The 19,866-nt window shown below is 36.8% G+C and overlaps 1 protein-coding gene across 1 annotated transcript in view; it reads left to right on the top strand.

Moving 5' to 3' along the window:
- The window catches only part of ralgps1 (Ral GEF with PH domain and SH3 binding motif 1), a 116,151-nt gene that overhangs the window by 90,658 nt on the left and 5,627 nt on the right, over positions 1-19,866 (top strand). The window contains exons 11-19 of the mRNA XM_084388481.1: positions 3,261-3,398; positions 4,152-4,245; positions 7,454-7,521; positions 11,454-11,580; positions 12,323-12,477; positions 12,847-12,895; positions 13,382-13,462; positions 13,644-13,749; positions 17,501-17,593. Of these exons, the coding sequence (XP_084244607.1) occupies positions 3,261-3,398; positions 4,152-4,245; positions 7,454-7,521; positions 11,454-11,580; positions 12,323-12,477; positions 12,847-12,895; positions 13,382-13,462; positions 13,644-13,749; positions 17,501-17,593 (911 nt within the window). The remainder of the gene's footprint in view (positions 1-3,260; positions 3,399-4,151; positions 4,246-7,453; positions 7,522-11,453; positions 11,581-12,322; positions 12,478-12,846; positions 12,896-13,381; positions 13,463-13,643; positions 13,750-17,500; positions 17,594-19,866) is intronic.

Raw genomic sequence — 19,866 nt, forward strand, 5'->3', positions numbered from 1 at the left:
ATAAAAAAAATAAAAAATTCTAAAGCTACTTTTTGTTATGTCTATTTGTCTATATGTCTATTTGATGCTTTTCTGAATTAACACAATAATGACTTTAAATGATCTTTTGGGGGTGATTTCTCAGACAAATTCCTGATTAATTCGATCAATTAATCACCACGTCGTGTAATTTCGTTTAAAGTTTTTAAATGCTTGACAGCCCTAATATTTATGGACATTTACTGTTAAAAAGTTTGGGGTCTGTTACTATTGATGTTTTTGAAAGAAGTCTCTTGTGCTCACCAATATTGCATTTCTTTGAATAAATACAGTAAAAACAGTAATAAGCCGCGTTTCCACCGCAGGAACTTTCCCCAGGAACTAGGGACTTTGGGGTGGTACTCTGTGTTTCCACTGCAGGAACCAGGGTCTGGGTAAATATTTACCCATCCGAAAGTCCCTGCTGGCGAGGTAGTACTTTTTCAAAGTTCAGAAACTTTCAGGGGTGGGACTTGGGTGCTGAACATGCTGATTGGTTGAGTTCATGCCGCATTTTGATTGGTTGACATTGGTTGTCCGCATTTTATTTCAATCACAATTTATTTTATTTTTTTATCTGTTGAGGTGCATGCAGTAACAGTTGTTTGCTATTCAAATCAACAATGGAGTTTTAGAAGTATAACCGATGGACCGACGACGAGGTTCATGCTTTATTAAGCTTATATTCCGAGAATGAAATCCATCAGGAACTGGAAAGTCGTGCGCAGGCCTATGTCACTGGACTATTTGCCTAATCTTCCCGGTACTTTAGACCGCGATGCAAATGCAGACAGCAACAGGTCTGGGGGGGAAAAGTTCCTGGGACAAATTGTTCTGGGTAATTTCAGTGGAAACTCGGCTATAATGTCAAATACATTGTTAAAATTTTAAATAACTGTTTTTTTTTTTTTAATCAATGTATTATTTCAACATATTCATTTTGTTGAAAACGGTTCTGCTGCTTAATATTTTAGTGAAAACTGATACTTTTTTAAGGATTCTTTGATGAATAAAAAGTTCAAAAGAACAGCATTTGTTTTAAATAGAAATCTTTTGTAACATTATAAATGTAATTTTTTATCAATTTAATGTATCCTTGCTGAAAAGAAATCTTAAGGCGATGATACACAGGGCAACTTTTTGAGCAATGTTGCTGGGCAATCTTGCCGAGCGATTGTTGCTTGGGCACTTTCCCATTGAAAATGGGCAATACATTATATCTGGATAATTTAGATCGGTCATCGGCCCTGTGTCTCATCTGGTTGCCCGTTGATGGCAACATTGCCCAGCAACATTGCTCAAAAAGTTGCCCTGTGTATCATCACCTTTAATTTACTTACTGATCCCAAACTTTTGAATGGTAATGTAGTATTCCAGTAGTATTCCATATAAGGTTAACCCTGCATTTATTTAAACTGAAATCATAGTTTCATGCTAATGACAAACCCATAAAAGTCTATTTCAACCAGACAGAATCAGACAGAAGTGGTAATACACATCAGATCTGGGCAGTAATGAGAGCTGTCAACCACAAAGAAGATCGGTTTATTCCAGCTCAGGACCAGGTGTCAAAACTATCCACTTCTGGTCATTTGAGCAGAACATTGACCATATTTTACAAGTGTATGATTACAGAGAACAAGTGTGGCATCTGGTTTAACAATAGAGTGGGAGAGAAGTTGTGTAGCTACTGAAAGTTTTTAGCTGCACAGATTCACTTTACTGATCTAACTTATCCTGCTTGCTCACTGAGAACATCCACTCTCACCTTCCTGTAATTTAATACTAGTTAAGCCACGGATAGTCTTTAGGCTTGGCGTGAGAAACCAGACTCATCCCACTGGCTGTGTAAAGTACATCTTCACTCTTCAGTTTTTGACTAACTGCACTCATTAACAGACTCGTAACCTCTACCTGCTTATTAGCAAGCTGCTTCATGAATCCTGTAGACTAGAGGAAACTAGCAAGCAAGCAAGAACATTCAGGCAATAGCTCCAGGCCACTCTTTTCAGGCCAGACACTGCATGCCATTTAGTGTTGTCCCTGTCACCTGACAATTACCAGTGTTCATGAGAATCCTGGAGAGAGTTCTCTCTGAACTATATGTGTAAATGTAGTAAAAGAGTGGAAATTGGAAAGCCTTGAAGTTTCACAACACTGAGTTCAGTGCCCAGATGTGTGGATAGAATGTGATTTTTTTTTTTTTTTTTTACATTAGAAGTTTGTTGTAAACCAATCTTTAATGGATACTTCACCTACATTTTTTTATTAATTACAGTACTTCTTATAACCCATTCCATGAAGCACAAAAGGTGAAGTTTTGAAGAATAACTAATATTCCATTCAGAAGTAATTCCATTCATCCATACAGTAAAACAGCTCTGTTAAATTATTACAGTTTAAAATAACCGTTTCATATTTAAAATTGATTCTAAATAGATATTAAAATAAACTTAATTCTATTTTTAAAATGTAGTTAATTCACGTGATGGCAAAGCTGAATTTTTAGCAGCCATTACTCTGGTTTTCAGTGTCACATGATCCTTCAGAAATCATTCAAATATGCTGATTTGGTGCATTTCTCATTATTATCAATATTGAAAACATTTTTGCTGCTTAATATTTTTGGAAACCATAATAAATTTTTCAGGATTCTTTGATGAATGGAATGTTCAAAAGTACAGCATGTATTTGAAATAGAGGTATTGTTATAGATATACATCTTTTTTAACATTATGATATATAATTTATAATTTAAATAAATGTAAAGTATTATTTTCATTTATAAAATCGTACTGACTCCAGACTTTTGAATGGTTGTTTAAATAAGAACTGTCAAGCTTCAAACTGTTAGCATAAAAGTGTCATAAAAGTCCATACAAATCTTGCACTATACATACATATATATAATTTTTCAGATCTTTTGAACTGATCTTCAGCTCACTGATTCAACAAAGAGCTTATTGAAGAGGAATAGTTGATTACATTTGTATCATATGCATTTAAAAATTGCATTCAAGAAATTGTATGGACGGCATTTATGATATTTATTTGGTGCTTTCACATAATTTTTGAAGTTTAAAAGCTTCGGCCTCTATTCATTGCACCTGCATGGAAAAAAAGACTGTTTTCTGAATTTCACCTTTTGAGTTACAATTGAAAGGGAAAACATGAATTATGAATGAAACGATCTCCCTCTCAACCCATGAATATAAACACTTTTTCTTCTCTGTTTACATTAGGAATTTACCTGTTTGATATGACCTACATTGACTCCGCCTACCCTGCTTCTGACAGCATCATCGAGACTGAGCAAAGAACCAATCAGATGAACAATCTACTGCGCATCATCTCCGACTTACAGGTGTCCTGTAACTATGGTACGTTGCTTATAAAAAACTTTAATTTTCATATTACATTATTATTTTTGCAAGTACGATTTACTTTTTGCATTTCATCTTCCTGTACAGTATTTTTTCATATTAATGTTAAGACGTTGTTGAAGAAAGTTCAATCATGACAACTCAGAATAGTTTTAGCATGTTATTGAATATGGCGATGTTAATGCTGCTGCTGTTGATTATTGCTGCTGCAGAGCAAGTATGCACTTGCTAACAGATACACAGACACGCTGCTGTTAGCATGTAAGATATGCTGCTGCATAAATAGTCATACATAAATCCTGTAGCAGATAGGCAGGTGGAGCTGGGGGAGGTGGAGGGTTTCAGAGGAACTCTGAAGGACTGCAGGACTAGCTTACAACAAACAATGAACCAGACTTTTTAAATGTTGAGCAAGCAATCTCATTGGCTGCAGGATCAGCAGAGGCAGATTTAATGTAAAGGACTTATCAGCCGGCACCCTCTAGAGTTGCGTGATTGAACTAGAAATAAACATGAACATGATTGCAGGAAATAAATAAAAAAGGAAAGCAAAAAGGTGGATCCAGGTGGATGCTGCACATTGGTGGTGGTTGAGGAGATTCCCCCCTTCCATGTAAAGCGCTTTGAGTACCTAGAAAAGCGCTATATAAATGTAACGAATTATAATTTAAAAAATTATAAACCTGCACACGGTCTATGTGCTGATGGCAGATCATTTACATTTCATCTCCACATTTATTCACACCACAGATCATTTGGTCATGTTACCACACGTGCAGAAGTATTTGATGTCTGTGCGCTACATCGAGGAGCTTCAGAAGTTTGTGGAGGATGACAATTACACGTAAGTTACCTAAACACATTGTAATGCTCAGTAGCCTTTATTCAGCTGAATTGATTGTTTTGGGTAATTTTGCTTTGCGTTCTGCCCTGCAATTTATTGCATTCCTTAAATGTTTATGCCAGCTTTCACTTTAAACTACCCACATCTGTAAAACGCCCGTAAATCAAGACCCTCCCTTGTTTTAACACTTCATTTTACCCAGCTGCCTATAGTATTTATTAAAACATGTGCTGTCTGTGGACTTAAAGCCTTCTTGGTTTGGCTGTATGACCCAAAGGCCGACCAAGCACCTAATTTTCCCGGCCACAGCTGCAACAGCTTGGCATGACTTCATGCTACAATATAATCCCTATTTCCTTTACCTCAGGCTGAATAATCATGTAAAATGTATTTTCCTAGCACAGTCTTATATAATATGGTTTTCTGAAAAAAATGATGCCATACACATTAGGTGATGTATGACAAAATAAATGTTATGAAAAAATAATTGTAAAAGTATAATTTTAGAAATGCTTCAATGTTACATGCTACACATGTTATGCATTATACATACATGTGGCTTTCTGCCTCTACAAAGACAAGCATAGCATTGATGTTTTCATCATCATTAAATGAGTTTTCCCTGTTTCCTCCGGTAGTTCTCTTCAGACCTACTGTGTGGTCCTGTCTGTCTGTCTTGCACAAAGGGCAGGTGGTTTTATTGCGGTCCAATTTCTTGCTGTCTAGACACTTATAAACGCAACATTGGGAATTGCAAAACTCTGGATGCCCATAGTTCCACTGTTTCCATGTGGATGTGTTAGTTACTTTCCAGTTAGGTGTTGACTGTTGACTGTTTCAAGTGGGGTGTCAAAGCACACACAATATATATACGTTGGAAAACCTCAGCGATCCAGGGTAACAGTCTTAAAACCATTAGCCTACACTTACAGCATGTCCTGCCATCTGGCACTGCTGTTACAGGGAGCTCTATGGAGCATTTGCAGAAATGTGTTCCATTTATGCCCAAAAAGCTTTTTTTTTGTTTGTTTTTTATTCCTTTCTAAAACACTCATGAACTTTGTAAAAAAAAAAATATCTCAAACCCAATGTACCCGGACCAACATAATAATTTTGTTGTGTCCTATGTGTGTACGTGCGTGCGTGCGTGTGTATGTTCACACTTTAGATTAGGTTTCAATTCTCACTATTAACTATTAACTACGACTTTTGCCTATATATATATATATGCCAACATGCTTAAACCTAAATTAAACTGATAGTTTGGCACTTACTGTTGGTTTGTAATTATTGACACATTTATGTTTCCCATAAATAAAGTCTATGTATGTACATTTCATGACCTCTAAAATGTGAAAGGCCAAAATCACCATTTTAAGGGGGGAAACAGATATCACGTTTATTGTTATGTTAGACAATAGTCTAATATAATATTTTACATATCTAATAGTAACTAACATGTTTATTTTTTAAAGGGACAGAAAGAACTGTACCATAATTGTGACAATGTAATATGTTTTATTCTAATATGATTTATGTAGGCAGATAAAAGACCGGACATCTGTATAATACTAAGAGATATATATTCTGTATAAAGATCTTCTTGAGTTGTTTCCTTCGAGGAAAGAAGGATTATTTTGCCTTGGAGTAATTTACCTCACTGAATCATTTCTAGAGCCCCATTCTGACTGACGACAGTAATGAGTTAAAGCTGTTGGTCTGGTAAAGCTTTCAAACACAATTCCATATGAGAAAATGAAGAAAGACACCTTTTTGGCACAGTGACATAATTCACAAGTTTTTTCCATGCTTCGTTAAAAAAATTATTTGCCTGGCTTACTTCAATATCAGATCAAACTTCTCAAGTGAAACTAAGCCATGCAGACCCAAGTGTTTACACAGAGTCTGTACCATATTAATGAGAAAGACATGAAGTTATGAAGATGTAATACCAAGGGGACACTATTTCAGGTGAACATAAAAAAGCTTTAAATTATTTGTCTTAAAATCTGTATCTGGTTCTTGAACTTGAGCCGTTTTAAAATAGTGTGTCTGGTTAAAAGATCATTAAAATAATGTATTGTACAAAAGACAACTCTGTTTTTACCCAAAAAGGTCCTATTTGTGAAAGTATATTCATTGCACCGTAATTAAGTGCCTAAATTTAGACATTCAGACAGTCACTGGGTTCCATGTGAAATTGTCTCTGGCACTTTGAGTCCTTTGACAACACCAAAGGATGCAGGGCCGCCAGAGGAGAATGGGTTTGGTGGAATAGATGGGGACTGCAGGGTAATAGTTGTGTTTGTGGGGAATGACATCATCGTCTGGCAGTCTGTTGGGTTGGAAAACCTCAGCGATCCAGGGTAACAGTCTTAAAACCATTAGCCTAAACTTACAGCATGTCCTGCCATCTGGCACTGCTGTTACAGCGAATTCTATGGAGCATTTGCAGAAATGTGTTCCATTTATGCCTAAAAAGTTTTATTTTATTTTAAATTTTTTCTAAAACACTCATGAACTTTGAAACAATTTTTTTATCTCAAACCCAATGTACCTCCTGGACCAACAGAATTTTTTTGTTGTGTCCTATATATACGTGTGTGTGTGTGTGTGTGTGTATGTTCACACTTTAGATTAGGTTTCATTTCTCACTATTAACTATTAACCACGACTTTTGCCTCAATAAACTCCTATTTACTGCGTATTAATAGTTAGTAACGTAGCTGTTAAGTTTAGGTATTGGGTAGAGAATATGGTCATGCAGAATAAGGCATTAATATATGATTTATAATTACTAATAAACAGACAATATTCTAGTAATATGCTTGCTAATAACCAAGTAGTTAATAGGGAGTATTGGACCCTAAACTACATTCCCCTGTTATATTCAAAATATTTTGAGGAAGGTAATGGGATGAAGCTCAGTGCAAAAAGGATAATAACACAAATACTAATCTTAACTAGAGGAACTAACTTGCACCACACTACATTATTTACAGCTATTATTTGTGTGCTTTGCTTCAAAAACAATAGTCTTTCTGTAAAAATGATCTATATTATCTTTTCCCGTATCAGAGCATAATTGTTGAGCTTGAAAAGGACATAATGTATAATGAAGACTTTCCAAATGTTTCTGTAGTTTAAACCATGTGGCCAAAAAATTATATTTAATTGACTATAACCCTGTCACAACCCTTTTATACAGGCTATCGTTGAAGATTGAACCTGGGAACAGCTCACCTCGTCTGGTATCCTCCAAAGAAGACCTTGGAGGTAAAAAAATTCATGCCTTCATCCTTTCAGTTTACTCTTCTCAAAAACTCCTCCTGGAAGTGGTTAACTCTAGTCTTTTTTTTCCTGAGTTATGATCACCAGTGGAAAAATGGAGGATCGTCAGTAATTTAGCTGAAGTATTTCAGATGTACCTGACAGGAGAGGTGCTGGTATTCTGTAGTCTGGAAATCATTGTTGGTTGGAGGGATTCTGAAGATGTGTGTGTTGGAGGGACAATAAAAGAGTAAGACCCATGTAACTTAGCATTCATGAACCTAGATCAGCCCCACAGACGCTTGTTTAAAAGGAGCGACTTCTCCCATGAGCTTATTCTTTTCTGTCTGGCAGATAACAACCAGCTGCCGTCTGTAGAGTGGCTCTGAAGGAGCCGTCTTTCTGGATCATGGTGGTCTTTGGTAAATTTCAGATAGACCTTTGAAGGTTAATGTTAAATCTTGATTTAAAATGCATAATGCTTAAGGCTTTTTCTCTTTTCAGTCCTGCAACCATGAAGTTTAAAACCCAATGTGGTATCAAAGACTACATAAACACCCAGAATATACAAACACAAATTGTGTATAAAACCATATTGAATGAGTAAAACCCAATGTGGTATCAAAGACTACATAAACACCCAGAATATACAAACACAAATTGTGTATAAAACATATTGAATGAGTAAAATTGACCTGTGCCTGGGAAAGACACATTTTTATTTATTTAAAAAAATATTTTTATTACGTTTTTATTACTGTTACTTGGTTAGTTTGTGTTGTAAATAATACAAATAAATAAAATATAAAAATAGCCCATTAGTGCCCCCCGTTTACCTTAAAGGGATACTCCACTTTTTTTGGAAATAGCCTCATTTCCTCAACTCCCCCAGAGTTAAACAGTTGAGTTTTACCGTTTTCGAATCCATTCAGCCGATCTCCGGGTCTGACGGTACCACTTTTAGCATAGCTTAGCATAATGAATTGACCCGGACAAGACCATTAGCATCTCTCTCAAAAAAAAATGAACAAAGAGTTTCGATATTTTTCCTATTTAAAACTTGACTCTTCTGTAGTTACATCGTTGTACTAAGACCTAAAAAATGAAAAGTTGCGATTTTCTAGGCTGATATGGCTAGGAACTATACTCTCATTCCTGCGTAATAATCAAGAAACTTTGCTGCAGTACCATGGGTGAAGCAGGCGTAATGATATGACGCAGCACCTGATAATAGTCCCCAGCTCAGTAGCCTATTATCAGGCGGAATGTGCTGCGTCACATCATTACGCCGCCGGTTCAATTCATTATGCTAAGCTATGCTAAAAGTGGGACCCCCAGACCCGGAGATCGGCTGAATGGATTCGAAAATGGTAAAACTCAACTGTTTAACTCTGGGGGAGTTGTAAAATGAGCCTATTTCCAAAAAAAGTGGAGTATCCCTTTAACAGGAATGACGTTATGTTGTTTAACATCCATTGTGCAAGTATAGTTTTCACTTTCATACCCTTAATCACACAAATTTCACTCATGGAGGAACACAGCAGTAGAGAGTAGAAATATGTTTAAAAAACCTTTTTGGTCCTTGTACGTCAAGACAAGGAACTGAAGTTAGTGAAGAGTTTGAATTAAATCATGGTGTATGGTAGTTCCTCTCAAGAGAGACTGAGCAATTAGGATGTTTCCTATTTTTGACTGTCAGATATTTGAGTAGGAAATCAAATTACATTGAGCATTTTATGGTTGTAACAGCTGTGGCAGAACTGGCCCAACTCATGGAGAAATCTAGGTTGAGATTGGATATGGAAAGAATATGCTTTGTATCAAGAATTGTCAAAATCAAGATATTTTTTTTAATTCAGGGATGTCAGGTTTAATTAATTTGGATTTTTCTACATGAACTCACTCGTTCAACTTTTTGTGTTACAGTATATGGCTTGAAATTGTTTCTAAAAGCATGCATGCATTTTAAGAGGAGACGTTTCCAAGTTGCATTTTATACTCAAATGCATTATTTGTGATGATTTATTTAAATTCTTTTTATTTAGTTTTATATTATATGTTAATTATTAATTATTAGGGGTGAATTCCAATCGGAAGTGAGTATCCATATGCCCTACAGAGCCCTTTGGAGGGAGCAGGGAACTTGTGTGTCATGATGAAGCGTTTGGAACGCACTTGCTGAAAGGAGCAATGAAAGACATTTCCTCATTAGCTTCACATGGAACGTTACTACGACAAAGCTAGTCAGCGACAACAGGAATATCTGATTATTGCTGTTAATATGATACAAATAAATGCAAATACATTTATAATGAAGTTTTTAAAATATGCTTTGTGTGTGCATGTGTGTTCCCGATCAGGGCTGTGTTTCCCAAAAGCATCGTTAGCCAACTATGGTCGCAAGTTCCATTGAACTCTATTGGTAACGACAGAACTTGCGACCATAGTTGGCTTTGGGAAACGCACCCCTGCTCTTAACTTTATAAGTTAATCATTAAAAATTAGGCTTAAACACATTTCTTATCTATTAAACTTTTTTAAACTTAATATGGAATGCATGGTGAAAATGTGCATTATATATCACAACAAAACAAAACTATTTGAATTATTCTGTTTACACGTTAACTCCAACTCTCCCGCCATATCTAGATTTAAAATGAATCACTAGGACTTGTCTAGCCTGACTACGTCAGACTTCTTACTTCCGCTCAATTTCATTTCGCTTCTGTAGTCAGTCTGATACAGCGTAATAGCTTTCCGTTTGCCTCCGGCCTGAAAACAGCCGGGCCAATCAACGAACAGAGGGCGGGCTGAGAGCCGTACCGTGGATGCGTTGATTTTTACTTCACATAATCTGCAAAAGTCGCGCACAGCCATGTTCACTCCGGTATTTCGCTCGATGGTTTTGTTTTCGCATCATACAGTACATGCGTTTACAGTGGAAGTTAGATGCTTGATTATTGTATTGCCACTCTTGAGAAGTCTCTGTTGGTCACTATGTTTTCATGGCCTATATATCTAGTGTTTGAAAGGCCTCTAATGATGCACTCTCTACTGGCATCACTTAGCTTGTCTCTTCTGATTGTTAGTTGGGAAGAAATCCTGTTTTCATTTAGGTAAAGGGTCTTCTTACCCATTATGAGACCTATTAATGTACTATAAAAGACGGTAGGAAATGTCATGATTAACATAATACTCCTAATACTCAAAAGCCATTTATAAAATTGCCACACATCCTCCTCTGGTTTGACTTTACTGTGGAAAAAGGCCTGTAAACATGACTGCAGGGAACATTTTCCCTGGCTGTCCACTTATTTTTGTGACATTCTTGTTTACCAGGCCAGTAAAGCTGTGGCTGGTTCGAGAAACTGAGCCGTCCTCTTTGACATGATGCCTAACTTGCACCAGTGGAACTATGGGACTGTTTTCAAATGTTTTAGTCCTGTTAGCTTTCTGAGAGCCAAAGCTTTTCTAATTATCCACACGCTTTAATTGGTGCCTAGTAAGCATTTTGTGGTTGTTTGTTTTGAACAGAACAGGAACAGGCTTTACAAATGCAGCTACAATCTAGCGATCTATGTTTCAATGTAGTTTCAGTGTTTTAACAAGCAAGGATATCTTTAAGACCTTGATATGGAGTGTGTGTGTGTGCGTATGTACGTGCGTGTGCGGGCGTGTGTGCCCTACATTATGGGAACAAAATGACCCCACAAGGATGGCAGTGCCAGAAATCTTTGATCTTGTGGGGACATTTTTTGGTCCCCATGAGGAAAACAGCATATAAATCACACAAAATGATGAAAATGCAGAACGTTTTCTGTGATGTGTAGGTTTATGGTTAGGGGATAGAATTTACAGTTTGTACAGTATAAAAATTATTATGTCTATGGAAAGTCCCCATAAAACATGAAAACGTGTGTGTGCATGTGTGTGTACAGGACCCTCAGAAGTGTATAACCTCAGTCGGTATAACCGACGACCGACCTGTCCTGATACATCAGTGGTTGCCCACCTCCCAACACCACCCCCTGCCCGACACAGAAAGAGCCACAGTCTGGGGAATAAGTAAGTATCACAGTGCATTGTGTGAAAAGTTTACCAATCACAGCACAAGGAATTAAAATAAATAAAAAAGAATATAACTTTGCTCCAAAATGGAGATAAAGAGCAGTTGCCTTTAACCTTTTTAAAATTTAGCATCGTTTTAAAAAGAGTACTTATTACAGGAATGATGAAATAAGAAATATAAATTTATATTAAATGCAATTAGCTGAACTGTAGTGTGCTTTTTTACCCACTTATGCACATCTTTATATGTAATTTCACAGTTCTATTTTCTTTGGAAATATGGTTTAAGTTTAATAATGAATGTACTGATGGGCATTTATGGTATTATAAATTAAGTTGCATTTTAGTACTTTTCAAATATGTTAACTTTAAATGTAATGTTGAATAACACACTACAGTTAAACCTATAATCAAGTACCTTGCATGTGTTTTAGTATGTTAGTCAAACATTTTTTTAAAGACGACAAAAGAGTAAAACGATTTAAAAGAATTTTAAAGTAAAACTTTTATTTTGACATTTTTACAAAGTGCACTATTTTAACAAGTACTTAAGTGTGTTAAGAAACATAGTCATGAAAGTGTACTCTCTTCAAGTACACTTAAGTGGCCATTTATTTCATTAGTATTATATTATTATCTGCAAGTACACATTCAATACAACTGCACAGCTTTTTCACAAGGGAACACATTTCTTAATCTGACTGCCTCTCTCTGTTTCACTTCACCCGTCTCGTCACAGTATGATGTGCCAGTTTGGTGTAGTGGAGAGTAAAAGTACGACATTCCCTGCAAAAGAAAAGGCTCGACACCTACTGGATGACAGCTTCTTAGAGTCTCACAGTCCTGTCAGAAACCACACACATGATTCAGTATTTACCAACGGCATCTCACTGGGTACTGCAGTTTATTCCTATTGTACACATCTCAGTCTTTGTTCCACTAACACAGGATTAGTGCAAGGATTTATGTGTCCTAATTTAGGAGTGTTCCACTATTACCACCATCAAATATTACTGCTGTGTTGGAATTGTGTTTGTCTTTGATTTTTCACCACTAGATGGGAGTGGTGTTCAAGATTTTGTGCAGTGGGTTTTTGCCTTTTGAAAACTTAACATTCATTTATTCATTTAGACCTGTCATCTTCATTGTTGATTTTCTTTCTTTCTTTTTTTTTCTGTTACCACCTTTCATGAATTTATTTTAAGAAAAAAAGATAATGAGTTTGTTTTTCTTGACATTCATCTTTTCTCTGTCCCTCTGTAGGCAGTAGAGAGAGCTCTTTTAGTGATGAATTATCAAGTACTGTTGAGAGGTAAGGCTAATTACACATCATTATTATTCATTAGAATAGAATAGAATATAGATTGCAATTAGTGTTTTCTGTTTTGTTGCGTGTCTGTGTTCTTGTATATATGGTTTTGAGGACGCAAATGTGTATAATGATATTATTTACAACGTAATTACAACATAATCATGGCTCACAAGGGCACATTCTAAATGTTTTGTTTTTTTAAATCCAAAAAATGCCAAAAGATTTCTCTGATGGTTGGTTTAGGGATAAGAGATACAATATACAGTTTGTACAGTATAAAAACCATTATGCCTATGAAGAGTCCCCATAAACCACATATTCAAGTGTGTGTGTATATTTTGTCCTTTTTTCCCTCTTAAAGTTCTACACATTTGCTGTGTTACGTAGCAATGTTCAGAATGTCAGCTGTCAACATGTTTGTTATTTATCTGTGACTATTTTCTTAATACAAATGAAAAACACATCCCTCCTCCTGATCACTTCCAGAGGCCGTATGTACGCAACACTTGGTCCAAACTGGCGAGTCCCAATCTGTAACTCTCCTAGAAGCAGAAGTTATATTTATAGGTAGGAAACCTTGTTGCTGTTAATTGTGTGTCCATAAGCACACAGCTCAAATTCATACTATTGTCTTTTTAAGTATTCAAATAAAACAGGTTTTTCGTGTACAGCTGCCTTTGCTTTGCATAACCTCATTACATCATGCTTGGACATGGCAGGTAAATCTGATCCTCTTCTTCCTCAACAGCACCCCAGGGTCCGTATCCAGCTATGAATGCAGTTCTTTGAGCAGCATAACCATTGAAGGACCCCTGCGGAGAAAGACACTGATGAAGGAGGGTAAAAAACCAACTGTAAGTGTGCAGTCAAATTTATCTGTACAGTTTTTACAGATTACATTAAACATGACCAGGTAGGGTTGTGCCGATAGACGATAGTATCGTGTATCGACGATAGACAGAGATATCGCCGATGGCAGATGCCTTTGACGATATCAATACGATAATTGGCTCGTTTTCCTATTAATGTATTAAATCATTATTATTATTATTATTATGAAGCTAGTATAGTTACAATTATATTTGCCTTGCCTAAATTCATAACGACATCTCACCACATAACCACACTTGCGACATCACATAACCACACATGCAACGTCACCGACGCGCGCGTATGAGGACTCCTCAAAGAAAATATTTTTAAAACAGAAAAAAATTACATCCCACAACGAAATTGAATTGCAAGGTGATCCATTCACAAATTGCCAAGAGTGCTTGTTTTAACAGACGCATATTCTTATACAGAGCCAAGATGAAGACGCGGCATCGTTGTTCGTCAGTATTTTGTTTCCATAGCACATTAACAAAATATTTAATGACAGTAAAAACACTAAAAACAGTAGGCTACAATTACAAAATATTAATTATAATAATAATATCAATAAAATTATATAGGCCGCCTATGCCTAATAAAGTCTTTAGTAGGCTACACGAAGCATCTGTGAAACTCTGCCTGTGAAAATCACAAGCAACTTCAAACTTGTTTAACAAGAAATATTCTTCTATTTTTTTCACTGTCAATAATGTAAGTCCACAAGAGAAATATTAAGCCAGTAAATTAAGATGCTGTAGCCTACCGTTATATCCACCGTCGTCTCTGAGAGAACGCGCAGTTAATGCAGTGAAAGCGCAGTCCGTTTCTGCTTTCGTTTTCAGGGAATGATCGCATTTACATGCACGTTATTAACTCGATTATGCTGAATAAACTGACAATGCATGTGGTCATGTAAACGGATTAACCCATTTTCCTTTATCAGAGTCAAGTCATAAGTACCGATCGACTTTTAGATTTTTGCCTCTGATTTCTCCCGGCATTTAAAACCCGCGTTATTTCGGTTTATTGAAGTGCGGTGCGCATAAGTGAAGTGCATCCAGACAGAGAGAGCACTGGTAGGAGGACATATCGCAGACTCCGACTCTTTCTTGACCCAATAAATTAAAACGTGTTCTCATGATCTCGTGCAGAAGCAGCCTACAGTCAAAATGCTGCATCAGTAACGGCATGAGGGGATCATGTGTGTCCGTAAATTTCCCGCTGACATGTTGAAATATACAAGAATGGTCAGATACAAGAATGATTAGGATCTTTTTTTTTTACCTCACTATACCAGGAAACAACCTGATTTAGCCTATTAATAAACACTCCACCTTTGCTAGCAAAATAGAAAAAGATTCTCATTTAAAACGAAGTAATAAAACAAGCAAATTGATGAGTAAATAAGCAAGTTAATAATCAAATAAGTAAGCCCCGCCCCCTCACGATAATATCGTGTATCGCCGATCTCACAGGCTGACGATAGGACGATATGAAAATGGAGCATATCGCGCAACCCTATGACCAGGTATTTTTATCCCATATCCCAATGGACTACTTGCACAACTACTTCCGTGTTCTAGTTAGTACTGTACATATCGGGAGTTTCCGGTTCGAGCGTTCAGCGCACCTACATACAATGAGAATGCAGATTAGCACTATGTTTTATGGCTGCCAATTGATTAAAACAATGAATAATGATCTCTGTATTAATTATCTTGAGCCAGCTGAAATGTTCCTATAAATATATTTTCTGTCCAACTGTGCATTCTGAATAATAAATAGGCTACATATTTCATATTACATATTCACTAAACTGCAGCAGTCCTATATGCCCGTCTTCTCATTAACAGTTTTTTTTTCTCTTTCTGATATTTCATACCTGTTGGGTTAACATTTTTAAATGAAATTGACTATTAAAAGGATTGCTTGTGTGTGCTGGTGTTCATTCCAGTCTTTTAAAATAGTTGAATGAATTAATGCTTTTGAATGCTTAATCTTGTGTGTGTGGATAAGGCATTGCCCAAATGTCTTTTATAATTGCACACAGAATGTTTTGCCAAATCTGAATGAGCCTAGTTACACCTGATAGCTAGCCTGGCTAACATCAGACCACTTTCTCTTTGAGACGTGGTCTGGGAACTACATGTTCATTTTCTCGTATTTGAGGCGTGGTTTACGAATGCCCAGAGCCGTTTATTGGGCGCTACGAATGTCTATCAAATGTGCCTGTACGTAGCTCATAGCCAATCGTTTCAATTATACCAGATGACGTATGTAGAGCGACAGATATTCAACGAAGAAGACGATGATGGGTCAGAGATTTATGTGTACACCAGAGTCCTGCACGGGTCCGATTTTGTAAATCCGCACCCGCCCGTACCCGCAGTGCTTAAAACAGCACCCGACCAGTTTTCCGACAGCAGCACTAATTAAAATCTTCACCCGACCCACTTAAAATAGAACCGACACCCGACCCGCACCCGAAATAAAATCAGTTTAGACAATCACATTATAGACACACTTACAAAAATGTTTATTGCCAGGTCATACAGAAGTTATTACATGACAATTAACACAAGGACAACTTCAGCCGAAGCTGTCAAAAGGCCGGTACATGAAGACCATGGCTAACGTTACCACAAAACTGAGTAGCCTAATAACAGACGCGGCTACAACACTATATCTGCCACGCAATTTCGTCTAGCCTACATCTGACAATTCTGGGTTCAAACATGCCCTGCACACCACACATACTTAACAGTGTTAAATATGAAAAATACTGTTCGATAGAACTGCTTTGTTACCACAGTTTCTGCGTGCTTCCTCAGGGATGAAGTTCCACATTTGCGGCTATCCAACACGAAAATGTTTGCAGCAAAGCCTTTCACAATATTTTCTTCAGATAACTCCAAATTTCTCTCACACACTGGACTTGATTTTTGATGACGTATTGTCGACAACTTTACAATCTCCACTAGCTGTTCTTTTCTTCAACTCCTCAGCATCCATCTCGACGACTGCAAGCAGATCGCGCGCGCGCAGTTATGATGAATTTTTAAAAGTGAAAGTAGCCTAGGTAACGTTATAGATCCTGGGAGGGCGTGGTAAATAATAAACTGATGTGGATTTTAAATTATTTTATCAACTTGAAATACAGGCATATTTTTGTAGATGTGTTCCTAAAAATATGCATATATTTTTACGTCTGTCATGTTGGAGCCATAGATATAAACAAACTGCTTCGGTGTGTCGCATAGATGTCGTCATCGTCTTGCTGCTCCCTCCCCGTTCTGTGATTGGTTCCCTAGCTGAGGGGAAAATCTGGTCCATGGTATCCAGACTGCCTAGCAGCGTGAATAAAATCGCGCTGTGCTCAAGGCAGCATGGGGAAACCCAGGCTACCTGATAGCAGTAAATACTTCAAAATCTTGACATGAAAGACTGAAACAGGAACTGAAATTTGAAACTGGCCATTTCAGGCACTTTCAACATAATGTTCAACATCTACATTTACAATACATTTTTGGGTAGACTATCCTGTCATTTGCCAGATTTAATGTCCAAGAAACCATGACACTTATTGGGTTACATTTAAAGGATGCAATGATCATACCTGTCCAGAAAGTTCAATAAACGGTCAATAAAAGAGTAATGTCTGTTAGAGTTAATAGAGAAGAGAACTTAATCTGTCTCTTAAGTTGATTTTCACTCTTGTTTTCTTTACGCCAGCTTTCTTCCTGGAAGCGCTACTGGATTGTCTTATCCGGCTCCATTCTCATCTATTTTGGTTCTAAAGCTCTAAGAGCAAATGAGCGAAGACATGTAAGTGATTAATTATTCCTTCAATCCAGTGAGAAAACAGAGTTCAGTTCAATTCAATTCAGTTCAGTTCAGTTCAATTCAATTCACATTTATTTGTATAGCTTTGTTTACAGTTGTGGTCTGAATTATTGGCACCCTTGGTAAATATGATCAAAGATGCTGTAAAAATAGATCTGCATTGCTTATCCTTTTGATCTTTCATTCCAAAAAAATTCACAAAAATCTAGCCTTTCATTGAAGTAAAAAAATTGAAAGTGGGGGGTAAATCACATTATGAAATAAATGCTTTTCTCCAAAACACGTTGGCCATAGTTATTGGCACCCTTTTATTAAATACTTTTTGCAACCTTTTGCCAAGATAACAGCTCTGAGTATTCTTCTATAATGCCTGATGAGTTTGGAGAACATCTGACAAGAGATCAAATAATAATAATAATAATAATACATTTTATTTAAAGGCGCCTTTCTCGGCACTCAAGGACACCGTACAAAGATACATAATACATTTAAAAACAGTAACTGAAAAACAACTGAAAAAGAGTATGTGACATTAAATATAATAGGCAGTTTTAAACAGATGTGTTTTGAGTTGCAATTTGAAGTTGCGGTGGTAGTGAGTTCCAAAGTCGGGGGGCAGAGCTTACGGGCAGGGGGAACAAACAGGTGTATGGAGGAAGAGGATCAAAGACCATTTCTCCATACAGAATCTCTCCCAGATCCATTTTGTGCTGCTTCTCGTCAGTTCACCACACTCATTTTCTATAGGGTTCAGGTCTGGGGACTGGGATGGTCGTGCCAGAAGCTTCATTTTGTGCTCAGTGACACATTTTTGTCTTGATTTTATGTTTGTTTTGGATCGTTGTCCTGATGGAAGATCCAACCACGGCCCATTATAACATTTCTAGCAGAAGTGGTCAGGTTTTGTTTTTTTATCTGTTGGTATTTGCTAGAATCCATGATGCCATGTATCTGAACAAGATGTCCAGAACCTCCAGCTAAAAAATAGGCCCACAACATTAAAGATTCAGCAATATATTTAACTATAGGCATGGGTTACTTTTTATCCCTGTTTGAACCAAACCCATCTGGCATGTTTGCTGCCAAAAAGCTCTTTCTTTTGTTTCGTCTGACAATAGAAGCTGGTCCCATTTGAAGTTCCAGTCGTGTCTGACAACTGAATATGCTGGAGTTTATTTTTGGAAGAGTGAGGAGGATTTTTCTTGAAACTCTCCCAAACAAAATGTGCTGATGTAGAGGTGGTTTATTTATTTTTTAGGCTCTCTGACCCCCAAGACTCAACTTATCTCTGCAATTCTCCATCTGTGATCCTTGAAGAGTCTTTGGCCACTCAAACTTTCCTCCTCACTGTGCATTAAGACAATATAGACACACATCCTCTTCCAGGCAGATTCATAACATCTGTAGTTGATTGGAATCTTCCAATCTTCTGATTGGAATCTTCTTCATTTTTGCCCTGTTGGTGGAAATGGAGATTTTCAATGGTTTAGCTATTTTCTTACTGACACTTTCTGTTTTGTGAAGCTAAACAATCTTTTGCTGCACATCAGAACTATATTCTTTGGGTTTACTTTGAGTGTGATTCATGATTTAGGGAATTTGGCCTTTGTGTTTCCTCATATTTATACTCCTGTGGACTTTCAATTCTTTTACTTCAATGAAAGGCTAGGTTTTTGTGCATTTTTTGAATGAAAGTTCAAAAGGATAAACAATGCAGATATATTTTTACAGCCATCTTTGATCATATTTACCAATTATTCTGACCACAACTGTATGAGGTGACATCTAAGCCATTATTTAGACTTTACATTGTCAAATAATTAATATATAGCCTATTATCATGCTAATTAAAAAAAATTAAAATAATTTTAACCAAACTGGGCTGCGTTCAGCCCCGACAAAACGTTGCACAACGTTTTTTAAACAGAAACGGTGATGCGTTGAACACACTGTTCTGATGACGCAAGAGTTGCAACTATGGCAGCTGAGAAGGCCATTCTTTGTGTTCTTTGTGAAGAATTTTCTAAGCCTGATGAAGTCGGTATAAATATGTGTTTAATACTACAAAATATGCCCGATGTTACAGTTACTGCACTTGCCGCCCAGAACAAAAGAGAACATCCCAATCGAGTGAAGGGATTGTTGAAACTGAAGCACACATCTTACCTAATTCAGACTAAAACACATCTATTTAGCCTCACACACTGACTTTATTTGTAGGTCATACTGTTTTAATACCCTGTATTTTCTTTCTC

This window comes from Rutilus rutilus (genome assembly GCF_951802725.1).
Source record: "Rutilus rutilus genome assembly, chromosome: 19".
Classification (NCBI taxonomy): Eukaryota; Metazoa; Chordata; class Actinopteri; order Cypriniformes; family Leuciscidae; genus Rutilus; species Rutilus rutilus.